Source organism: Oncorhynchus gorbuscha, linkage group LG04 (assembly GCF_021184085.1).
Source record: "Oncorhynchus gorbuscha isolate QuinsamMale2020 ecotype Even-year linkage group LG04, OgorEven_v1.0, whole genome shotgun sequence".
In the NCBI taxonomy this organism is placed as follows: domain Eukaryota; kingdom Metazoa; phylum Chordata; class Actinopteri; order Salmoniformes; family Salmonidae; genus Oncorhynchus; species Oncorhynchus gorbuscha.
Window position 1 is genome coordinate 33,970,443 of NC_060176.1, and position 24,356 is coordinate 33,994,798.

Genomic DNA, 24,356 nt, shown 5'->3' on the forward strand with positions numbered 1-24,356 from the left:
TGAGGTTGGGGTAGGGCAGGGAGATAAGGCCAAAATATAGTATGGTATTTTTCAAATATTATGGTGTTTTATGTTTTTGATTAATAAAAGCTCTAAATTTGCTTTATGAGTAGTGCGCGACCCTACAGTGGCAACACATATTCTAAATGATTTCAAATGGGTCTTTCTCCATTCGGTTTGTTTTATACTGTTCAATTCAACTTCAACCTAAAATAATTTCCTGCATTTACATGAATTTCTGCACTCACTTGAAACCATTTCCACACTGCCACGATATGGGTAAAAATACTAGGCCTTAGTTTTAACCAAATGTTGCAATTGCGATTTAGATCAAAACACTTGGGTGAACTTATGTAATCATGGAAATAGAATATTTATTTTAATTCTATAGTTAAAATATAAATAATGGTGGGCACTTTGATTAGTGTTGTTTGACATGACAACAAATGAAAATACCATGGACGAGTTATTGTGACAGGGTAGGATCCAAGGTGATGTTCAGTATTTCCTAGGGGACCCTATAAATATTTGGCCAAATTAAATCTTTATTTACATATTCATGCTTCGCCTATTCCTCTTTGATTTAGAAGATACTGTTGCACAAACAACATGCTGATTTAAGCATCCACCAGTACTGGTATGAGGCTGTATTAGCTAGTTACGTTTGCTCTGACACAGTACTTTTATTAGCTAGTTAGCTAACTGGCGATTAGCATTAGTGGCTAAAATGATTTAGCTTAACTTGCTAAGAAAATACAAACTTGTTGTTTGCAGGAGTTAGAAACACAATCTAATATTGTAATTATAGAATGCTTATGGATTTATATCGTCATCGACATTGTTGCATTGACCATGCAGAATGAAATAATGTGTCTCGTGGTCAAGCAACAACAAGTGTGTGTGTGTGTGTGTGTGTGTGTGTGTGTGTGTGTGTGTGTGTGTGTGTGTGTGTGTGTGTGTGTGTGTGTGTGTGTGTGTGTGTGAGAGAGAGAGGACTCAAGTAGTGGAGTAAACTCTAACCATGGACGTTACACACAGCGTATCACATTTAACAAACCAAACATTCAAATACCGTTATAGAAGGTGAAGTAAAAACCCAAATCGGTCTGTGCATAAATACCATTATATAGTAAAATACAGTATACTGCCCAGCCCTAGGTTGGGTGTAGGGGACCAATAAAGACAGGGCCAAGTCTGCAGCTGTCAACTTGATTCACTGGCCTTGTATTTACTTGGAAGATCGTCATTGTAAAAATAAAATGTTCTTAACTGACTCGCCAGGTTAAATTAAAAAATATATATATACATTTTTAAAAATACTCTAGAAAACAGGAGAAAAGCCCTTGTTTGTTTGTGCCATATAGCAGGTGTGACATGAGGTGGAGGCTAACCACAGGTGTTGGTGCTTTTTCAGACTCCTCCTACCCCCCCATAGTGTGTAGGCATCTGTTTCTCACAGATGGTTCCTGTGAGAAATCCACAGCACGGCTGGAGGGAGAAGTTTTGGGATAGGCTAGAGGTGCTCTGGACTGGTGTTCTAGATGCTGTCAATTCCATTCCTTCAGCCATTTTGAGGCTGACTGACAATCCCCGAGCACGTACCCCCTCCCCACCCCAGTGCCTTCTAGTCACAGGATAACTGAGGCCAACACCCATCCATCCATCCACACACCACTGCCAAAAACAGATATTCACCCTCTCATCTTCAACCACCCAGGGTTTATGACTGCAATGCCTTGAGTTAGCAAATTCACCATATTTTAGGGAGTGGGAAGATATAGACAAGATGACAGAGAGGGTAGAGAGAGAATGTGTCACAAGGCAGTAGGCCAGGTTCGAACCCATGCCGACCGCTAGAGGCTAGACCATCCAAGCCATGCAAATGAATAAACTCCAGTCACTTATGTAAGGGTTCACATACACTACATTTGAGTCATTTTTAAGAGTGACTTACAGGAGGAACTAGGATTGAGGAAGTAGGGTTCAGTGCCTTGCTCAAGGGCAGAGATTTTTCACCTAGTAGGCTCGGCGATTCAAAGTCGATTGCAAGCACAAAGATATGACAGAGCTCTTTTGTCTGAACACACCCTCAAAACTTTCACACTCCTTCATACGGAATTCTCACATTTCACCCACTCCTCAAAGTCTCTACGAAAGGGGGGGGCTGTCTGTTTGGAAGGCAACATGCTCCAACACGCTATCCAGGAAGGAAAAGCAGCTAAGAATACACAACCATAGTAAAAACTCTGGTTCATCCACTGTCTTGAGAGTCTAGAACATAAAACCAGCGACTCCCAGAATTCTCGAAGATGTGACATCACAGACAATCTACAAACAAAATGTGGAGGATGGCTTTTCACAGTACAAATACTGTAGAGTTCTTTCTTATGCAGAGTTTGAGGTCAGAGTGAATAGGAAGTGGCAGTGGGCTACCTAGAAATATTACCACGCTGACATTTCCTGCCAGAGTTGTTAGAGAGCTGGAGAGGAGAGGGAGAGACAGGGATCCCAACACAGGGAGGGAAGTCAGGAGGAAACTAACTCACTATCAGCACCACACACACTGATAAACGCTGACAGCAAGGACTGAACAGCAGCAACAATGCTTTCTCTCTGTAATGTATTGCCGTGGTTTACCTGGTTAGAATCTGAACTATCCATGTCTCTCCTCTGCTTCCCAAAGCGCTTGGGTATGGTGACTTCATATGAGGAGAACTGCGAGGTCTGATGCGATGCTGACCCTACAAGAGGAATAACACCATTATGACTGTTATATTGTGCATAGTATTGCAATAGATCATCAACAGACAGTTACATTAGTCATTTCAGAGGACCATAAATGTAGTCAAAGAGCAGTGTGGTATCAAAGCAGTGATACCTTAGAAATACCACTACATTGCCAATGTGAGAAATATTTTTCAGTCTACGCTACTGTATATGGTCATGTTTATAGCAAATCATTTATTTTCATTCAACTGCTACGTGACCTACTGAGGCTATGTGAGTGAGAAGGAGAGACCACTGTTTCACTGGAGGCTTGAGGTCAGGTCAAAGAGCAGGGAAAAATACAGGCATCTTCCATCCCCCTCACAGTCAGGAAAACTGCTCTCTGAAGATATGAGATAGAAGTGCTGATGATGCTAACCCCACACAGTCTCTCCGGCTGCCCGACGTCAAGCATACGTTTGGGCCTGGTTGCCAACACTGCGCTGGCTCACAAGCCTGGCCCCTCCTGTGTGAGTGTCCTTCCCAAACACAAAAGGACAACTGACTCTTTTACTTCTTCTCACCTGAGCTGCCTTGTGGGGTGGCCTATAGAGAGTGAGTCGTAGAACAAATAGTACTATAAATATTTGCTCAAACTTTACATCTAGCAAATTGATGAATTATTCTTTGAGTCGAAAAACAACAGATTATATAGTAGGCAGATGTACCATGTCTGGTTTTGGGAAAATATTGGTAGATCGTCATCTTAGTTCGGGATGAGAGCAATCCTACACGGAGACACACTTTGTGAGAGATGGACAACAAACAATTACAATCTCTTCAAACAGTGGCCAAATAATTTCTGTTGTAGAGATTAGCAAGAAAATAGGCATTCTTTTGTTTATTCTGTCACCTGGCTTGTGGGGGTCATTGGTGTTTCCTGAAAGGCTAAATGGAAGGAAAATGCCACACAATCCCACAGGGCTACATGATGTACAGTAGAGTCCAAACACTCCGTTCAAGGAAAGGCTAAACTCACTGACGGGGAAAGAGGTTTGTAATTAAACAGTGACTCATATAAGCAGCTGAGCCCCTAGGACATGTTGCTCAGTTTACAAAAACACTGGTGGATAACAAACATGTGCATAGGGCCTACAAACATGAAATAGGGACTATTATCTGACATATCCTATTAGTTAATGTTAGGCCTAGATGCTGTTTTCCAAACTCTCCAGGTTATATGACAACATAAAAGACAGTGGGTTGTGTGTGAACAGCAGACAGGAATATGATGAGCCTGGTCAACAATAACATCACCGTCTCTTTGGTTCTTTTGTCTAGTAAAGGCCAATAGGTGTGTGGAGATGTAACTGTGTAGTGAAAATCCGCCTGTCACACTTTCCATGGAGTGTCACCTCATTGCTTCGTGTGTTGAAGCAACGGGCCAAGGTTCTGGTCTAGAATCACGGTTTTGACTGCTCCTACAGTCTTGCGTCGGTACTGCACTTTAACTGACGCCCAGTCTAGAAAAACAATTTCCATAGATGGCATATAGGGAAGTCAGATAAACTATCTTAATATAAATTTTCTTATGTATATTTTGTGCACAAAGGTTATGACTAGATTTATTCCCCATCACTCACAGCCGAAGATATTAACATTTGATAATCAGCCCCAGGCTGTGTCACAACCAGCAGTGATCGGGAGTCCCATAGGCCCAGCGTCGTCCAGGTTAGGGGAGGGTTTGGTCATCTATGTAAATAAAGAAAGTTAACTGGCTTGACTAGTTAAATAAAATAAAAAGCCAATGTCTGCCATGTTTTTGGACAACGGAATGTTATCACTGTTCACGCTGCTCCCTGTGCGCATTGAGTGCTAGTGCATGTGAAGTTGTTTATATGCAACCCGGATACAGCCGGCCCCTGAATCGGCATATGCAATCGAGAGTAGACTACGTTGAAAACAATCTCCAGTTCTTTATACCTCAGTGGGTTGGAGGGGATGGTGAGGTCTGTGTTGACGAGTAAAAATGGCAACCTTGTCACATCCTGTTGGACTGTACATCTGTGCTGGATTTTGGAACAATCTACATCTCAATTACTCAACATCCTTACAGGTTTTGAAACGATCAAGTTGTCCAGACTGGTCTATCTACTATGGTTGCATCTTGAACACACAAAAAAAACAACCAACCAAGGTCGATGTAACATACAGTAAGGGCTTTGTCCCTGCTCAACACACACTTACATAACCACAACATGCCACTAGGCTTGGTTTATTTGTCACAGAAAGGGGACCTTTACCATTAAATTAATTTGCCTGGCTACGGCCAAACTCTACGCCACACCCATGAACGTTAGTTTCTTCTCCACAATGAGTATTGATCTAGGTACCTCCGACCCTTCAAATGTGAACACGTTGGGGCCGTCTGGTTGGTTCAGAAACTAATGGGTTAGGCCAGAACACGTGGGTAAAGCAATGGTTTGAAAATTTGTCATTGGCTTTCATACTCTGATTGGTTAGACAATCCAATCGCTGATTACGCACACCGGCTGCGCGTGTCATCGTCCATAAATTTATTTTGTCAACCCACACCAAACGTGATCATGACACGCAGCTTAAAATATCAAAACAAACTCAACCAATTATATTAATTTGGGGACCGATCGAAAAGCATTAAACATTTATGGCAATTTAGCTAGTTAATTTGCACATGCTAGCTAATTTGTCCATTTTAGCTAGCTTGCTGTTGCTAGCTAATTTGTCCTGGGATATAAACATTGAGTTGTTATTTTACCTGAAATGCACAAGGTCCTCTACTCCGACAATTAATCCACACAAAAAACGGCCAACCAAATCATTTCTCGTCATCTCTCTTCCTTCTGTACTCTATATCATCGACTGCATCCTTATGTAATACATGTATCACTAACCACTTTAACTATGCCACTTTGTTTACATACTCATCTCATATGTATATACTGTACTCGGTAGCATCTACTGTATCTTGCCTATGCTGCTCTGTACCATCACTCATTCATATATCTTTATGTACATATTCTTTATCCCCTTACACTGTGTATAAGACAGTAGTTTTGGAATTGTTAGCTAGATTACTTGTTGGTTATTACTGCATTGTCGGAACTAGAAGCACAAGCATTTCGCTACACTCGCATTAACATCTGCTAACCATGTGTATGTGACAAATAAGATTTGATTTGATTTCCAGGCCTCGACTCTTGACTTTATATTGCGATTGGCACCTTCCATAAATTAGGTGCATTACCGCCACTGACCTCATTCCTCTTTCAGTCACCCACGTGACTATAACCAATGAGATGGGACATGGGTACCTGCTTCTAAAAACCAATGAGGAGATGGGAGAGGCAGGACTTGCAGAGCGATCTGCGTAAGAAGTAGAACTGATTCTATTTTAGCCCTTGGCAATGCAGACGCTGGTTGGCGAGCACGAGCAGTGTGGGTGCAAAAATTTAATGATATAGATTTCTAAATTGATTTTGCAAAGCGACGCGCGCAATGTAGTCAGCCTGTAAGACTAAAGTATGTAGCGAACGACAGAGCAGAGGAAGAATAAAGTGTGAGTCGTCAAGCTATAAATGAATTCCCTGCATCTAGGAAATTAACTGTATGGTAGGCCGATTAGCTCTCTATATCATCACAAACACTGTCCCTACACACCTCCAGTCCCTGCTCACTCCAGTGCCCATGCCATCTGTCCATCCAATGATATTATCTGATTTTATTGATAATTTTTCCTGCGTCAGTTTTTCCTAAAAGTAATAGCTGAACACTCCCATGACCCACCACCACTTCCTGTTGAGGATGCGTCCCAAATGGCATCCCACTCCCTTTAAAGTACAATACTTTTGACCAGAGCCCTCTGGACCCTGGTCAAAAGTAGCACATTACATAGGGAATAAAGGGCCATTTGGAACACGTCTCAATGGGCATAGTCGTGTCTGGCTTTGAAGCAAAAGTGGCATTAAGTCCGCAACAAATGAAATTGGCACATTTAGGGTAATATTGAGACGGAATATAATATTGAGACGGATGTATGCCATAAGTGAATGCACCAATTTGTAAGTCGCTCTGGATAAGAGCGTCTGCTAAATTACTTAAATGTAAATGTATGCTAGACAGAAGATCCGATCTGTTTGCTTACAGCTGCACTAGGTTCAGACAGGCCTCCTGTTTAGATTAAGACACTGCGGAGCTGGCACTAGACATGGCTCAGAAAACGTACCCGAATTGTCCCATTATCCCCCAATGATTGAACGACGGCAGTTTTCTGGAAAAACGAGCACTTTGTCATCATGCTAAGTAGCAGAATCCACAGCAGCCAATTTTGGAATGGCACTAGAACATAGCGTTGAACAACAAAAGGATAGTCAGCCAATCAAATCAATTTTATTTTGACATTTCCACAGATGTAGTCCGCACGGAGCCTGATTGGCTGACTATACTTTGTAGATCAACCCAATATGTTTTAGTGCAGGGGTCTTAAACATTTTCTTGCCCAGGGAGCCCCTCTCCCTGGCAAACCGGCAACCACCATCATACATTAGTCAAAAAAATAAAAGATTCCACATCTTTTATCATCAGGTGAATGATAATAGCAAGGAGAAGTAATCAACATATTAAAATTAATAGATTTGGGGAAGTGTTGGGGAAGCTACTGTAAAAATATAGTTTAACAAGCTACCAATTACTTCACACTGGAAGAAGTTAAGCTACAATTAAAAAATAAAAATGTAAAAAAGTATATTTTCTTAAGTAGTTCACTACATTAAACTGTTTTGTGATAAATTCTTAAATCTAAACGTGAAATATCAAAAAGACTATAAATTGCAATAACAGATCACACTGGAATAAGATGTTAAAATAGTGTAATTAAGCCTATTAAAACACAAACGGTTTCAAGTGACAATTAGACAGGTCTGAAGCAGTTTAAACAAAGGTTAGCCATGTGTTTGCAAAAATGTATGTCCAAGTCAAGAAAGCGTACCAGCAGCACTTGCCACACTGGTAGCCTATTCGCAGGTGCTTTTTCAAAGCCTATATCAGATACTCCAGTGAGTAATTGGCTCCAATGAGTAATTTGCTCAACATTATTGCAGAGAAGATATTCCCTTTTCTACTGTAGGTATGGAATTCAAAATGTTTTAATTCAGTTGTTGCTAGCAATATTAATTTAAAAAATATACACACATTCTTGTAGACCCCTAGCCCCCGGTTAAATACCCCTGTTCTAGTGCCATTACAAAATGACTGCTGTGGAATCTGCTACTACATGAAGATGAAAAGTAGGGTTGGGAGATATGGCCTGAAAATCCTCAACATTTCTTCCAACTTACGGGCAAATCACAATATATTTACAGTACCAGTCATTCAATTGTTTCTTTATTTTTACTATTTTCTACATTGTATAATAATAGTGAAGACATCAAAACTATGACAAACACATACGGAATCATGTAGTAACCAAAAAAAATAAAGTGTTAACCAAATCAAAATATATATTATATTTGAAATTCTTCAAAGGAGTCACCCTTTGCACACTGTTATTTCATAGTTATGTCTTCACTATCATTCTACAATGTAGAAAATAGTAAAAAATAAAGAACACATACTCATTCAAGGATTTAAAACTTTTGACCAGCAGTGTGTGTGTGTATATAGAACCAGCATGGATTTAAGTATGAATTGGATTGAGCGATGAAAGCCCCACCTTTATTCCGTAGGCTTGGATCTGCACTATGCAGCTGTTGCAAGAGCACATTTTTCACTGGCTGTCCACTGTTTTCAAAAACAATGATTGATAGGCAGCTTAAACTTCTTGAATTCAACCCATTATTGGGTTCAAATACACATTTAGATTTGTGAACAGCCATCCACAACAACCACAATCCAGAAGGCGCAAATAGCTAAATGAGAGAGCAGCAGAGTGATTCACATCAATGCGCTATGTAGATATCAATATTAAGTGATATCAGTATCGCCGTAGACTACACCATTGCAGTCATCCTTACCTCAGAGTTTATTGAAGTTGGATAATCTTTGGATGCCGACAGCAGTCGCAACTTTGGAAGACATAGCTTGGACTGTGGCCTACAAAAGCCTATAACTGTTATTTTCCCGCAATCCATCAAACCCATTTGGTGCGTCATCATAATGGTCTCTGACTTGTGGTAAGACTTGCTCAGGTGGAACAAACTTAAACTTGCGTTTTTTTTCAATGCTGATTTGAGACATATGCATCTCATCCTAATATACAGATATCTCCAGTAAATGGGAAGGTACACACAGCACAGAATGAGCGAAGGAGATAAGACATCATGAGTGAAAAAAAGAAAACAATAACAGCCTTGATTCTTGCGACACAGGCATTTGGAATACCGTGAAAAAACTAATTCTAGTGAATCTAAGTAATTCAATATAAATCACCAAGTCCTAACAAAGAGGGAAGTACATTTTTTTTTACAGTCTTTCAATCTTCTCTGTGTAACAGTTGGGTTAATGGGACATTTCAACGCCATTTCTCAACCCTGGATAGAGGTATGTTTTACGACCCATATCTCGCGCCATTTCCACGGTGTGTTAATCTAAACAGGAGGCTTGTTCAACCCTAGTGCAGCTGTAAGCAAGTGGGTTGGATATGCTGGCTAGATGTAAGTCCTTATAAAAGGTGGTAAGATGGTTAAGTGTGTACACAACCCTGTCCAGTCCAACATAGCAAGCTTGGTAATATAGGCCTAAGTGCTGAAGTAGCCTACAGATTATTGAAAGTGGACTAATATCACACCTGACCAAGATACCGGTTGAAAATGTTCACGTGTGGGAGTTTGTTAGCTATATCAGGGGTCTTCAACCTTTTCTTGTCAAGGGACCCCCTCCCAGGCAAACCGGCAACTCAGGGACTGTATCACACTTCAGCAAAAACATGAAGTCTTGTCTATACAGGTGTATGACAATGGCAAGGAGAAGCAACTAACATTTCAAATATATATATATATATATATATATATGGTAGACAGTTGGAGAAGTAGCTCTAAAAAAATATATATAGTTAACCAAGCTACCAATTACTTTACACTGGAAGAAGATACGCTACATATATATAGTTTACTTAGTTTCTTTGAAAAGGTTGTTCACTACATCCAAACTACTTTCTGATAAATTATCATATCAAAATCTAAAATAAATTAAATAGACTATAAATTGCATTAACAGATCACTCTGGTGTCAAGTGTTAACAGAATGTGTAATTAAGCCTATTAAAACACAAACATGGGCAGGTCTGAAGACAAAAAATAAAAAGGAAATTGCCTACTCACCCAGATCTTATTTTATCAAAACAAATAGCATGCAGTTCCAGTATTTAGCTACACCACAACATAACATGTATTAACTACTGAAAACCATTGCAACATTTGAATTTAGTTCAACTAACACCAAGCTACTGCAAAGTGTAGTTATATTACAAGTTGAACTACATGCAGTTTACTACTACAACACCGGTAAACAGTTTATTTTGACTTCTCCCATAATTGGAATTGGAAGTGTAAACTAACATATCTTTCTAACTAATAGACTAACTCAAAACACATTTTACTGAGAGCAGCCGTTTAAACAAAGGTTACCCATGTGTTGCCAAAAATGTATGTCCAAGTCAAGAAAGCTTACCAGCAGCCAGCAGCACTTGCCACACTGGTAGCCTATTCGCAGGTGCTTTTTCAAAGCCTATGTCAGATACTCCAGTGAGTAATTGGCTCTAATGAGACTAATTTGCTCAATATTAAGAGTTGATAAATAAAGTTGACATTATTAGAAATAAGATCATCCTATTTTCTACTGTATGTATGCAATTCAAAATGTTTTTTTTTCTGTTATTGCTAGCGATATTCATAAAAACATTCAAATAAAATATTTTTTGCAGACCCCCAGTTGAATACCCATGAGCGATGATTGGGTTTATGAGGTTTCAAAACCTTTGATAGCCTTGGGCTACTATAATTGTACCAATGACACATGGCAATACTCATAAGGCCTTGGTGGTTAATTAAGGTGTTACTAATATAAAACAGCAGTGTAGTTTAAAATAACTTGATTCAACTAATTAGGGACTTTTCTTTTAAAGGTGAAACACCAATTCCACTATTGTTGCTCACGCAAATGTTGCAACCAACACACTGGTCAAATAATGGCGTCTAGGAAGTAGAAAGCTCATGGTAGCGTAGTTAGCACTTCTATTTACTAGACTGAGCCAACTACTTCCATTACTAGAGTGGGCCGTGTATCTGTCTGGGTTGAGAAAACATTCAAAGCACGTGCAGTGATGTAGTTCAATTGTGTGCAACTGCAGCCCGCAATTCGGGGTGCTCCTGCATGTGGGCATTTATGAATCTGCAGGAACGCCCCCTCGCGCATCCCATTGGTTCCTTCATAAACTCCCCGCCTCGTGCACAACATCTTCATGCTTGTGTGACACTTTTGAATGTGGCTCAAAAGGGAGGTAAAAAAAAGCATTCACCACCGCCTGACGTGTAACGGAGTCCTCTTTGCTAGCGAGTGGGAGCGATACCGATAGACAGCGTCTTTCGCTCCCGCCTTCACAGGACTACTGGAAAACAGTGCCCGAAAGGCGGAGACGAAGGTCACAGTCTTCCGGTCGCCCCCTGCCTCTCGCTAGTACAGCAGGCAGGGGGCAGGAGCGACACTGTGTGCTAGCTTACTAGCACACGGTGTCTCCCCCGCTTACCGCTAGCTACGCAGGTATGTAATACAGGAGGCACGGGCCACACCATTTGTTAGCGACACGTGAGCTAGCTAGCAGTACTAGCACACAATGTTACCCTCGCTCCCCACCTGCTGTGTACCAGCGGTTGGCATCCAACATTATGGTGCATTAGCGTCATCTACTGTAGTGGAGCGTCCATGTACTGGTGTCATAACAAGTTACCAATATTAGTATAAAGAGGGGTCCCTACAGATGCAGGAACGCCCCTAATAGCGGGCTGCAGTTGCACCCTTCTCATAGTTAGCCAAATTCTAGAATCCCTCTTGCGACATAGTGGTCGTTACCACATTAACAAAGTAATAAACAACGACTATTACCCCTTAAAATTATGACCCAAAAGCAACATTTTATATAATATTTTTTACGATAGACAATTTGGACTTTGTGACTGTGCCATCGACTGGAAACCTAGAATATCCGAGAAGGAAAGCCGCTCGGGCTATGTTGTAGCCGTTACTCGCTTATAATGTAACGATCACTCACCCTCGTTGCAGTCGCCAAGCCCATTGAGTAAAGCGATGACACAAATTGCTTTAAAGCACGGATGGGACAATAATGGCATACCCATGTTTATCTAATTGTCAACAAAATATCGAAGTAGGGATCTTCTTATCCAGGCGTTGCCTTCCAAGCAATTACGAAGTGCCTTCTCCACATTCTGTAAAAATCCTTTAGACAATTACCTTGCCATATCGTAACAACTATTGCTAGCTCACCAACAAGCAACTGCTTTACCGCTGCTGGCTTTGGCTCTTTTCAGATGATAGATCTAGCAGGATCGCATGATCAGTGACTATAATAGTGAACAATAATGCAGATTTTACTAATCTTTTTAAATGAGTTTAGTTTCAGATCAAATGAGTCCTAATATCATATCCAGTAAACCCGAATAGAATTGATAAAACAGCGCATGCGTGTTGATGCGTCAGACTTTGTAGTGCGGTCGTCACTAGCTGCCAGGAAGTCATATCCCTCCCATTTATAACCCATAACGCTGATCTCAAATGAAGACCAAAAAGTATTTTTGTTTTTTCTTGAAATTTTACGATATACAATTTTACTTTGTGGCTGTGTTATCTAGTGGAAATCCCTAGGCGCGTACCAACCAAAATAACATAGCTCGCCTGTGACAGTTGCATGCACTAAATTATGCACTCCTACGTGCATAATATAACTACTATTAAAGGTTTAGGTAACAGTGATCCTCCTGGAGTGTCGCTGGCACTTGATCGTTTTGATATAACCAACCTGAAAAACCATGTGTGTTGAATTTAGGCAATTAGAGAACTGATCAATAAGCCCAGTTTGTCTGGTGCGTTGCTTAGTTGGAAGAAAACTGCAATACCTGCGACACTCAAGGAACAGGGATGCCTACCACAGAAATATCTACGTGTTTAGTAGGACCAGTTCTTTATTCCTTGTCCCTTGAACTCAGCCAATGGCTGAGCAGAACAGATGTCAGAGACATTTTGTGATTCTCCTGCCGGTTTCCACTAGATAAAACAACCAAAGTCATAATTGGCTACAGAAATGTACTGTTTGGTGAGGTTTAAAATCTGATTTTAAGGAGATCATTTGTAGAAATGGGCGGGGTTTAGCCATAATTATGACTTGTGGCAACGTTAACTCGTGACGTCCTTCTCTGCCTCTTCTTTTTTATCTTTATTTATTAACAAACATCAACAAAACAAAAGAGGAATAGTCACATGCAAAAACGCATACATAACATTTGTCACATTGCCAGGAATCCTACACAAACAAATCATATTAATGAATAATACTACAGGTTGATTGCCTTTTTTCATTTTATTTAAACTAGTCCCATATTGTTTAAACTAAATTTACAAAGTGAATCAGACCATTTACATTTGTGAATATGAAATATACCCATTATTATTAGCAGTTGAAATAAATATACATCCTTTATCAATATCAGAATTTCAGAAATAAATCATACCAAAACAATTAAATTGTATATGTTGTATAAGTTGTGTATATCGATCCAAAAATTCTACTATAAATATAGAAATCACACAGTATCAAAATTCAGCTTGACTCTTTCCTAACAGGTTTCACAGGATACATTTTATGTAACATTTTAAATGAAACTTCCTTTACCTTGTTACTGATACAATATTTTTTAGGAATCTGCCATTCTTTAGTCAAGTGATTTTTTAATGTTTTATTTCATCTTTATTTAACCAGGTAGGCCAGTTGAGAACAAGTTCTCATTTACAACTGCGACCTGGCCAAGATAAAGCAAAGCAGTGCAACAAAAACAACACAGGGTTACACATGGGACAAACAAGCGTACAGTCAATAACACAATAGAAAAATCTGTATACAGTGTATGCAAATGAAGTAAGGAGGTAAGGCAATAAATAGGCCAATAGTGGCAAAGTAATTACAATTTAGCAATTTACACTGGAGTGATATATATGCAGATGAGAATGTACAGGTAGAAATACTGGGTTGCAAAAGAGCAGAAAAACAAATATGAGGATGAGGAAGATAGCTGGTTGGATGGGCTATTTATAGATGGGTTGTGTTCAGCTGCAGCGATCGGTAAGCTGCTCTGACAGCTGACGCTTAAAGTGAGGGAGGGAGATCTAATTCTCCAACTTCAGTGATTTTTGCAATTCGTTCCCGTCATTGGCAGCACAGACCTGGAAAGAAATGCGACCAAAAGAGGTGTTGGCTTTGGGGATGACCAGCAAAATATACCTACTGGAGCGTGTGTTACGGGTAGGTGTTGCTATGGTGACCAGTGAGCTTAGATAAGGCAGAGCTTTACCTAGCAAGGACTTATAGATGACCTGGAGCCAGTGGGTTTGGCGACGAATATGTAGCGAGGACCAGCCAACGAGAGCATACAGGTCACAGTGGTGGGTAGTATATGGGGCTTTGGTGACAAAATGGATGGCACTGTGTTAGACTGCATGCAATTTGCTGAGTAAATTGACATCGCCGAAGTCAAGGATCAGTAGGATAGTCAGTTTTACAAGGGTATGTTTGGCAGCATGAGTGTTTCGAAATAGGAAGCCTATTCTAGATTTAACTTTGGATTGGAGATGCTTAATGCGAGTCCGGAAGGAGAGTTTCCAGTCTAGCCAGACACCTAGGTATTTAGAGTTGTCCACATATTCTAAGTCAGAACCGTCCAGAGTAGTGAAGTAGTCGGGTGGGAGGGTGCGGGCAGCGATCAGTTGAAAAGCATGCATTTAGTTTTACTAGCATTTAAGAGCAGTTGGAGGCCATGGAAGGAGTGTTGTATGACGTTGAAGCTCATTTGGAGATTTGTTAACACAGTGTCCAAAGAAGGGCCAGATCTATACAGAATGGTGTCGTCTGCGTAGAGGTGGATCAAAGAATCACCAGCAGCAAGAGCGACATCATTGATATATACGGAGAAGACAGTTGGCCCGAGAATTGAACCCTGTGGCACCCCCATAGAGACTGCCAGAGGTCCGGACAACAGGCCCTCCGATTTGACACACTGAACTCTATCTGAGAAGTAATTGGTGAACCAGGTGAGGCCATCATTTGAGAAACCAAGGCTGTTGAGTCTGCCGATTAGAATACAGTGATTGACAGAGTCGAAAGCCTTTTCCAGGTCAATGAAGACTGCTGCACAGTACTGTCTTTTATCAATGGAGGTTATGATATCATTTAGGACCTTGGATGTGGCTGAGGCACACCCGTGACCAGCTCAGAAACCAGATTGCATAGCAGAGAAGGTACGGTGGGATTTGAAATGGTCGGTGATCAGTTTGTTCACTTTGCTTTCAAAGACTTTAGAAAGGCAGGGCAGGATGGATATAGGTCTGTAACAGTTTGGGTCTAGAGTGTCACCCCCTTTGAAGAGGGGGATGACCGCAGCCGCTTTCCAATCTTCAGGAATCTCAGACGATACGAAAAAGAGGTTGACAGACTAGTAATAGGGGTTGCAACAATAGTGGCAGATAATTTTAGGAAGAGAGGGTCCAGATTGTCTGGGAATTAGTGCTGCAGGATGCAAATTTCTGTTTGAAAAAGCTTGTTTACAATGAGATATAAACCAACCTGGATAATCCTTCTGCTGTGGACAATAAAACATAACCACATAACCTAGCAAGCGGATGAAAATTAGGGTTGGATGATATGGCCTAAAAATTATATCTCCATTTTTTTCTCATTTATGGGCGCTCCACAACTTAGATAAACCTTTAGCTTCGGACAATAAAACCTGAAATTATAATGAAATAAGTCTCAGTAACCAGAGGTTCCATTTCTTTGTTTTCTCAATTGAGTACCACAGTATGAGTTATAATACCCATAAAACCAAATGTTTTTTTTCACCATACATTTTTCCATCTGGGATTTTAGAACTACTTCATACCAGTGTTGCCAACTTAGCGACTTTGTCGCTATATTTAGCGAGTATTCAGACCCCTCTAGCGACACATTTTCAAATAAATCAACTAGCGACAAATCTAGCCACTTTTTCGGGTGTTATTGGAGACTGAAGTGAAAGCACATATTTGTTTTACTCTTCTCAACGAGCAGCGGGTGCTGAAATGAATCACGCATGCGGGAAGCCGCTGATATGGCTGATCCCGCACTTACATTCAGGGCGGGATGTAAATTTAAAATGTTTGTCTAAAATAATTCACTGCACAAAAATAAATCACTGCATTTGACTCACACACCCTCAGTCACTTACTCACCTTGGCTCTCTGTGACATAAGCTAAACATCTAGCTCATCATGTCTCAGTCTAAACTGTACACTCAAAAATACAGAAATGAGTGGGAATCAAACCCTGAATTCAACGGCTGGTTGAAGCCGTTTATTGGAGATGATACACGGGAATATTGCCTGTATTGTAAGGCTGATTTCTACGCCAAACCGACCGTGGACAATGTGTTTTCTGTCCAGATAAATATTGTGATACAGCATTGAAAAGACCTACCACTGACCAAATGTCTTTGTTTTCCAGTCCCAACCGGAGCGCATACTCAGACCAGCCGGTGCATGGACATCCTGTGCCAGTGTGATCCGAGCGCGAGCGTCCAGTTGTGGAGACTACAGCACATCGAGCCTATGGATTGACAGGTCAGTAACTCATCAAGTATGATACAATATTGTGTAAAACATTGAATTTGTAAATGCATCAACATTTTTACTTTATGTCCCCTTTTCGCAATGTTTTAGACATGAGGTGTAATATGCAGAACATCAGGCTCACACCCCAAGAAGCAGTGCATGAGCAACTCCACCTTCAGCAAGGAGATCTGCTGGAAGTGGTGTACTCGCTCTCTCACTCTGGGGGTAAGACATCATTTAAAAAATCACAGTTAAAGTTAACTACATTACTTCAGTTGGCTGCTTTGAACAAAACGTGTATGTAATATAACCTATTATGGGAGCCTAGTGTGTGTGTATGAACTATGAAAACAGGTACTGGCAGGAGGAGCAATATGAGTCTGGCAGAGGTCATCACGCTGGATGGGGATGGTGATGGAGGCTTTGGTGGTTCACACAATAAAGAAGCAGTGTCCCTTCCAGTGAAGTGGAGCTGACCTTGGACCTGGTGCCAGTAAGGATGGTCTCCTTGATATAGAAATCCTTCAACTTCAATGCCTCTTCAATGTTAAGGTCCACCGCACCATCGGGAGACTTGTCGTCCACCACTGCTGTGATGCCCACTAGACTATCCGGTGAGGCAACCAGGATCCCAGACCCCATGACCCAAAGCCCTGACTCCTGCACATCCATTCCTGTAGCCATTTTGAATGCCTTAATGTCCTCCTCTTTGTTATCTGTGCCCCACTTTACAGACAACACCCCATCCAACAACTGTGATCTGAGAAACCTGTTTAGCAGTGGAGTAACGCGCTTGGCCCTAACCACTGCTCCATATTTGCTGGCCATCAACCTCCCTCTCCTCATGGTGTGCCAGTTGGGGTTGGTGTGCTCACCAACTGTTGCCTGCCGAATAGCCTCCTGCTGCTCCACCGACAGTGCCATGCCAGCCAGGATGCTCAAAGTGGTCGTTCTGGATCCAGTTCAAGGACATATGCCATTCCAGTGAACCTGGCCAGGAGACTGTTCCGTAGCCACTGAAGATCCTCCTCTGTGGGCTCTCGGGGCAAGTCTTTGTAGTCTTTGGCCGGGTACAGCTCCTCCACGGACTGCTCCTGGTTGGGCACGGTTGCCTTCCTCACCCCGCATTCCACGTCCAATATTGTGAACTGCTGAAATATGTTGCATGGCTACACTTATGAGCTCCAGTGAGACATTTGCATGTGATAGAGAGAATCCCCTGGCCACCTATAGAGACCTGCCAAAAGGAAGGATGTTAAGTGCCTCATGCCTTTCAATGCATGACTTTGAACACCTTGAAATGAATTTAAAATCAAATCCAATTGAATTTTTCACATGCGCCGAATACAATCTTACCGTGAAATGCTAACTTACAAGCCCTTAGCCAACAATGCAGTTAAGAAAAATAGTGAAGAAAATATTTACTAAATAAACTAAAGTAAAAAGTAACAATAAAATAACAATAATAACAGTACAGTGTCAATGTGCAGGGATACAGGTTAGTTGAGGTAATATGTACTATAGGTAGGGGTAAAGTGACTATGCATAGATAATAAACAGTGAGTAGAGTCAAATTTTCTGAATGGTTCAGATAAACAAATGATCACTTAAATAAAAAAAAAATCAACTTTATTTTATTCACTTTTAAGAATAAGAAATATTGTTTAAAAAATGACCCAGAATCTCAATTCATGAGAAAGAAATGGAACAAGTCAAATCCACTAGATTCCTCAGTGTTCTAATTGATGAAAAGTTCACCTGGAAAGATCATATTCCATTTGTCTGCAGCAAAGTGATGAAATCTGTTTGGTATATTCAGAAATATTAGTGGGTTGGTTCATCAGGCTTGCTTCCTAATGTCATATATATATATAAACATTCATACACATAGCTCATATAATATACAGCGCCAAGCCAAACCGCCTGTCTCAAGTCTTACGTACCCCTGCTAAAACAGGAACTAGCTCACACAGCCAGCAATAAAACTACCCCCCTAAAACTACCCCCCCTCAGCTCTGTTGTCTCACCACCCCAGGAAACAAAGATCTTCCATCGCAAGAACACATACACCCAGCCATAAAACTGACCCCCTCTGCTCTCCTGTATCAGATTTCCTGACACACAAATACCTTCTTGAATGAACACACACACCTTACTCCCCCCTCTACTGGTCGGGTGCTCAGCACAGGAAGACTGATGTGCACAAATGGGGCTCCTGCTCTGGCAAGAGCAGGTTCGCCTCCAACCCTTTCGGGACCAGTCAGAAGACCAACACGACAAGACTCCACCTACATATTCCATGTATAAAATCTGCTGTGACCAATGTCTAAGTCTCTTTTTCACCTGACTTCTTACCGAGTTATATGAACTAGATCCGTGCACGTAAAACTGCGGGACAAGATAACTTTAAACTCATTAAAACTGCCTTTTGTTACAACTGAAATCCACTCTGTCCAGCGCCCGTGATTTGGTCTCGACTCTCCAGTATTTAAACACTAACACTAACTCTATACTATAGCTTAATTTACCCACATCTCCGGGCCAGTAAATATGCCTCCAACCTATGCAAATTACTCATCATACAAATTAAATTTGCAAGGCTAGCCACCTCCTCTAATTACCTGGCTCCATCTGCACCTTTGTTTAAGAAACTCTATATCTGGTCTATTTACAACTTTAATGAACGCCAATGATGCACTTTCATCTACAAATACTCATACCTCCCAGAGTGTTAAACCCTGAAATGGATTCTTCCAGTTTAATTCTGAAATCCATCTATATCACAAGACAATGTGATAACCACCTTTTCCACTATCGCACCTCACATTGTCAATTATCTATCAGATATAGAGGTACCATACTCTGGAATTCTTATCTTCACATTGACAAAACATCATTCCTCAGTAACTTCAAGCGAAAACTGGGGGTCAGCCTGATAAACCAAACAACTCAGTAATCTCCTCCATATAGCCCAACGCTCACGTCTACACACACATTTGATTGCATATCGGTTCATTTGTACATTTATGATTAGTGGGTTTTGTTATGTGTTTTAACAAATCTTATTTATTTTTGCACTTACATACACTACCGTTCCAAAGTTCGGGGTCACTTGGAAATGTCCTTATTTTTGAAAGAAGAGCACATTTTTTAAAAATACAGTGTAGACATGGTTAATGTTGTAAATTACTATTGTAGCTGGAAACGGCTGATTCTTTTAATGGAATATCTACATAGGTGTACATAGGACATTATCAGCAATCATCACTCCTGTGTTCCAATGGTATGCTGTGTTAGCTTATCCAAGTTTATAATTTTAAAAGGCTAATTGATCATTAGAAAACCCTTTTGCAATTATGTTAGCACAGCTGAAAACGGTTGTCCTGATTAAAGAAGCAATAAAACTGGCCTTCTTTAGACTAGTTGAGTATCTGGAGCATCAGCATTTGTGGGTTTGATTACAGGCTCAAAATGGACAGAAACAAATAACTTTCTTCTGAAACTCATCAGTCTATTTTTGTTCTGAGAAATGAAGGCTGTTCCATGAAAGAAATTGCCAAGAAACTAAAAGTTTCTTACAACGCTGTGTACTACTCCCTTCACAGAACAGAGCAAACTGTCTAACCAGAATATAGAGGATTGGGAGGCCTCGGTGCACAACTTGAGCAAGAGGACAAGTACATTAGAGTGTCTAGTTCGAGAAACAGACTCCTCACATGTCCTCAACTGGCAGCTTCATTAAATAGTACCCGCAAACACCAGTCAGTCACAATGACAACAGTGAAGAGGTGACTCCGGGATGCTGGCCTCCTAGGCAGAGTTCCTCTGTCCAGTGTCTGTGTTCTTTTGCCCCTCTTAATCCTTTCTTTTTATTAGCCAATCTGAGATATAGCTTTTTCTTTGCCACTCTGCCTAGAAGGCCAGCTAGCAATGACATGCAGGAGCTTCCTGCAGGAATTTGTAGTCTTGCTGAAGTATTCTCTTTTGCTAATTAGCATTTTGATTTTTTTTTAGTAAATTGACTATATTGATAAAACTCACCTTGTCCGAGACAGAATTTGCATGGTTATCAATACGTCACGCCAAGGTAAGCCTACAACAAACACATACTTAGTTTGAAGTGTTTATAAAATTCACAATGTAAAGAATTATTGGTGAAAAATATTTATGGAACCATTTCCGTGTTTGACTGCTAGTGTTTATGGGTATTCTGACGTGTCCATGGCGGCGGACTTGGGCTCATAAAACAAGAGGTTAGCTCTAATTTTGAGTGACTTTTTGATTGGTTGTCATATGCACGCGATTCCTCATCAATTTGCTACGCCCCACGAGAGGTAAACAAGCCAACCTAAAGTTAGCTAGGACTAAGACATTAATGAGTGAGCTAAGACGGACGTAGTCAATATAACTACTTGTTCAGCACAGAAATGTACAGCATCATAATTCAGAACATGGGTCGTTCTTACATTATTATCCCTGTACACCACGTCAGAACCGTAGGATAAATAGAGAGGGCATATAAGCAGACAATGAAAGCTCTTATAATATTCAATGATGACATTTCTCTAAAACAGGCTATAGGCTACATGTGCACCACCAAGTCAGAACAGTAGGCTAAGTTATGAAATTATAAGGGTGAGGCTAACAGCTTAGTACACAACTACTAATAGCTTATAATAACCCATACGTAGAATGTATGCACACATGACTGTAAGTCGCTTTGGATAAAAGCGTCTGCTAAATGGCATATATTATTATAATAGCTTACTACACAACAGACTTAGTATTATCTTATTAGCTACAGTATACTGTACTTATCTCCCTGGCATATTCCATAATTTATGTAGCAGCATACAAGACATTTTTGGACTCACCATTGTTGTGCTCACTTGAACAGGAAGGTGGTGCGGCGGTCCTTGATGTCATCAAACTTTGTCATCAAAGTCTGGAATTCTCTGGATTTATGGTGCTTTTAAGACAACTGGGAACTCGGAAGGGGGGGGGGGTTTCGAGGCTATTACATTATCTTCGAGTCGGAGCTCTAGAAAGAGGCCTGAGTTCCCGACTTGGAATTCGATCACTGAAAATATATTTTTGCAGTCAGAGCTCCCAGGTGTCTTGAACTCACTGAAGTCAGAGATTTCCCAGTTCTGAGTTTCCAGTTGTTCTAAAAGCGGCAGAAGTCATGCTGGATTGACAGCATGTCCAATGTATTCAACCTTTTCTGGCCCATGGTGTTGCATGTGAATGTTTATCCTTTTAAAGCTTGGAGATGAGACCCTTAAACCCAGACTTGGACCACACACCCTTTCCACTGAATAGCAGGCTAGTGATAGCTTTGCAACACAGTTAGTTACTGATTCCTTCCAAACCACTCATTGTTAAATTTGCAATTTCCAACTTGTTGTGTAATGTTTATGTCTAATGGCTGATGAGCAACGATACGTTTATCTATAATTTATCTTTATGTGACAAGGATTGAAAAGGATTTTCCAATAGATTGTCAAATCGATTCATGATGATGGGTTGTCTAGCTTGCTAGCTAAGATTTTGAAAGTATGATGTTGACATGTTCAGTCAAATCAAAGCAACGGTAGATACGTGATTTGATGTCATTTCATCTGTGGCCATTGACTTTGAGCCTTCTTGGATGGGCACTTCTAATGTAACTCTATGGCAGCACCCAAGGGGCTTGAATTTTCTAGCTCTTCCCATATATTTGGCAGTGACGCTGTGTCCCTATGAGTGACAGAACACTGAGCCAATCACGCCCCTACGCTCTGGTTTTTCCCCACCTGCCCTGAATGACGGGTCGCCACTGATGGTATGTACTTTGACTGTATAGAATGGCACTGCAATGCATTCATGTAATGTCGGAATGGAAATTATAGTGATGACACACCAATGAATGGTATACATTTTTGTATTTGTACAAATGTAATAAGTAAGAAGTGTTAGTTAGCATGAAATGTTTGTATGATAGGCCTATGAGATTGAGTAGCCTAAATAAAGTCATACAACTGCATCATAAATGACTCGGTGACAGGCAGCATAAGATCTGAAAGAGGCACTACAGAAAGTACTTTTACTGGATTAAACTGTTAAATTCTGGGTTAAACTTGGAACATTATTATACTCAGAAGGATAATGTCTAACAGTGAACGAGACTGGTTTTTACCTCAGAAGTTACTGGTTATCTGTAGGAGTCAGATGGCTTTGGAATGTGTAGCGGAGACGGGTGGAGATCTTAGAACCTAATAATGTCACTGATGGAGAGAGGGTAATGTATAACGTTTACATTATGTCAGGATATGTTATGGTTAGCCATCAGGGATCCTCTGGGAGGAGAAGAGACACAGTCTGGTATCAATAACCATGACAGCCTTGAGTTGGGGAGGAGTAAGCCCTTTGGGGGTCGAGGTCAGGTCTGATGAAGTGAGGAAGAACAGATATCACTAAGGTTGTGTCTAGCAACAGAGATGCATTGGCTGTACAGTTGTGGAGGAGGAGACTCAGCCTAGGAGAAAGGGTTAAATATCAGTGCTTGTCTGAAATGTTTTGTCTGAATGCAGCTGTATCGACCCTTTGGGAAGAATTAAACTTGGTTAAGCTTTCCTTTAGTCTGTGGAGTCATGTACTCATAAAATTAGAACCTTACAAAACTAAGTGAACCCCACACATCATTTTCTTATGTAAGAACTACTAGCATAGTAATCAAACGTGCTTCAATATCTTTTATATTGTTACCAATTTCACATTTATTCTGAATGAGGATGGGAATTAAGAATCTATAGCAGTCAGCGTTCTAACATCTTTCTGTAGAGTTCAGGGCTCAAAATGAAAACCTGCCTTTCTGGCGAGTTTCAGCAAATTTGGAGAACTGCGTTCTTTGGTAAAAGAAGATTATTCATATACATTGGCACATTATTTGAGTGACAGAGAGAGTTACATGAGTAGCCACGTTGAGAAAGCATCCCTTACTACAGATCATAGTCCATTGTCTACTTTTACTAGGGGCCATAGCGACTCATAGATAGTGTCTTCAAAGTGAAACACAATGTCTGACAAAAAGCTCTAGGTCTTTTAATGAGGTATTCATTATGTAATTTACAAATGCAAGCAAATTATATTGTTGGTAAACAATGTCTTAATGCCAGCATAACCTAGTGACATACACTGTATATACAAAACTGTGTGGACATCTCTTCAAATTAGTGGATTCGGCTACTTCAGCAACACTCATTGCTGACAGGTGTATAAACTAGAGCACACAGCCATGCAATCTCCATAGACAAACATTGACAGTTGAATGGTCTTACTGAAGAGCTCAGGGACTTTCAACTTGGCACAGTCATAGGATTCACGTTTCCAACAAGTCAGTTTGTCAACTTTCTGCCCTGCTAAAGCTGCCCCGGTCAACTATAAGTGCTGTTATTGTGAAGTGGAAATGTTTTGGAGTAACAACGGCTCAGCTGCGAAGTGGTAGGCCACACAAGCTCACAGAACGCAGAGTGCTGTAGCTCGTAGAAACCATCTGTCCTCGGTTGAAACACACTACTGAGTTCCAAACTGCCTCTGGAAGCAACATCGGCACAATAACTGTTCATAAGGAACTTCATGAAATGGGTTTCCATGGCCGAGCAACAAGCCTAAAATCAACATGCGCAACGCCAAGTGTCGACTAGAGTGGTGTAAAGCTTGGCGTCATTAGACTATGAAGCAGTGGAAATGTGTTCTCGGGAGAGATC

At 40.7% G+C, this 24,356-nt stretch overlaps 1 protein-coding gene and 2 long non-coding RNA genes across 5 annotated transcripts in view; 1 reads left to right on the forward strand and 2 right to left on the reverse strand.

The window, feature by feature from the left end:
* The window catches only part of adam9 (ADAM metallopeptidase domain 9), a 77,496-nt gene extending 65,024 nt beyond the window's left edge, over nucleotides 1–12,472 (reverse strand). The window contains exons 1-2 of one of the 2 annotated variants that reach the window (XM_046346555.1): nucleotides 12,008–12,472; nucleotides 2,638–2,741 (exon numbers count right to left, since the gene is read on the reverse strand). In XM_046346555.1, the coding sequence (XP_046202511.1) occupies nucleotides 2,638–2,741; nucleotides 12,008–12,092 (189 nt within the window). In that variant the 5' untranslated portion in view covers nucleotides 12,093–12,472. The remainder of the gene's footprint in view (nucleotides 1–2,637; nucleotides 2,742–12,007) is intronic. The other variant, XM_046346554.1, reaches the window with a different exon arrangement.
* LOC124033988 lies at nucleotides 2,978–3,747 on the reverse strand. Its single transcript, XR_006838490.1, has 3 exons — nucleotides 3,620–3,747; nucleotides 3,435–3,494; nucleotides 2,978–3,312 (listed from the first exon to the last, which is right to left on the reverse strand). It is a non-coding gene; the product is annotated as an uncharacterized LOC124033988 (long non-coding RNA).
* LOC124033987 lies at nucleotides 11,372–18,018 on the forward strand. Of its 2 annotated transcripts, XR_006838489.1 has the most exons (5): nucleotides 11,372–11,499; nucleotides 16,502–16,617; nucleotides 16,717–16,833; nucleotides 16,963–17,222; nucleotides 17,343–18,018. It is a non-coding gene; the product is annotated as an uncharacterized LOC124033987 (long non-coding RNA). The 2 variants fall into 2 exon arrangements; XR_006838488.1 differs by having other exon boundaries at nucleotides 16,717–17,222.
* The last annotated feature ends 6,338 nt before the right edge of the window (nucleotides 18,019–24,356 follow it).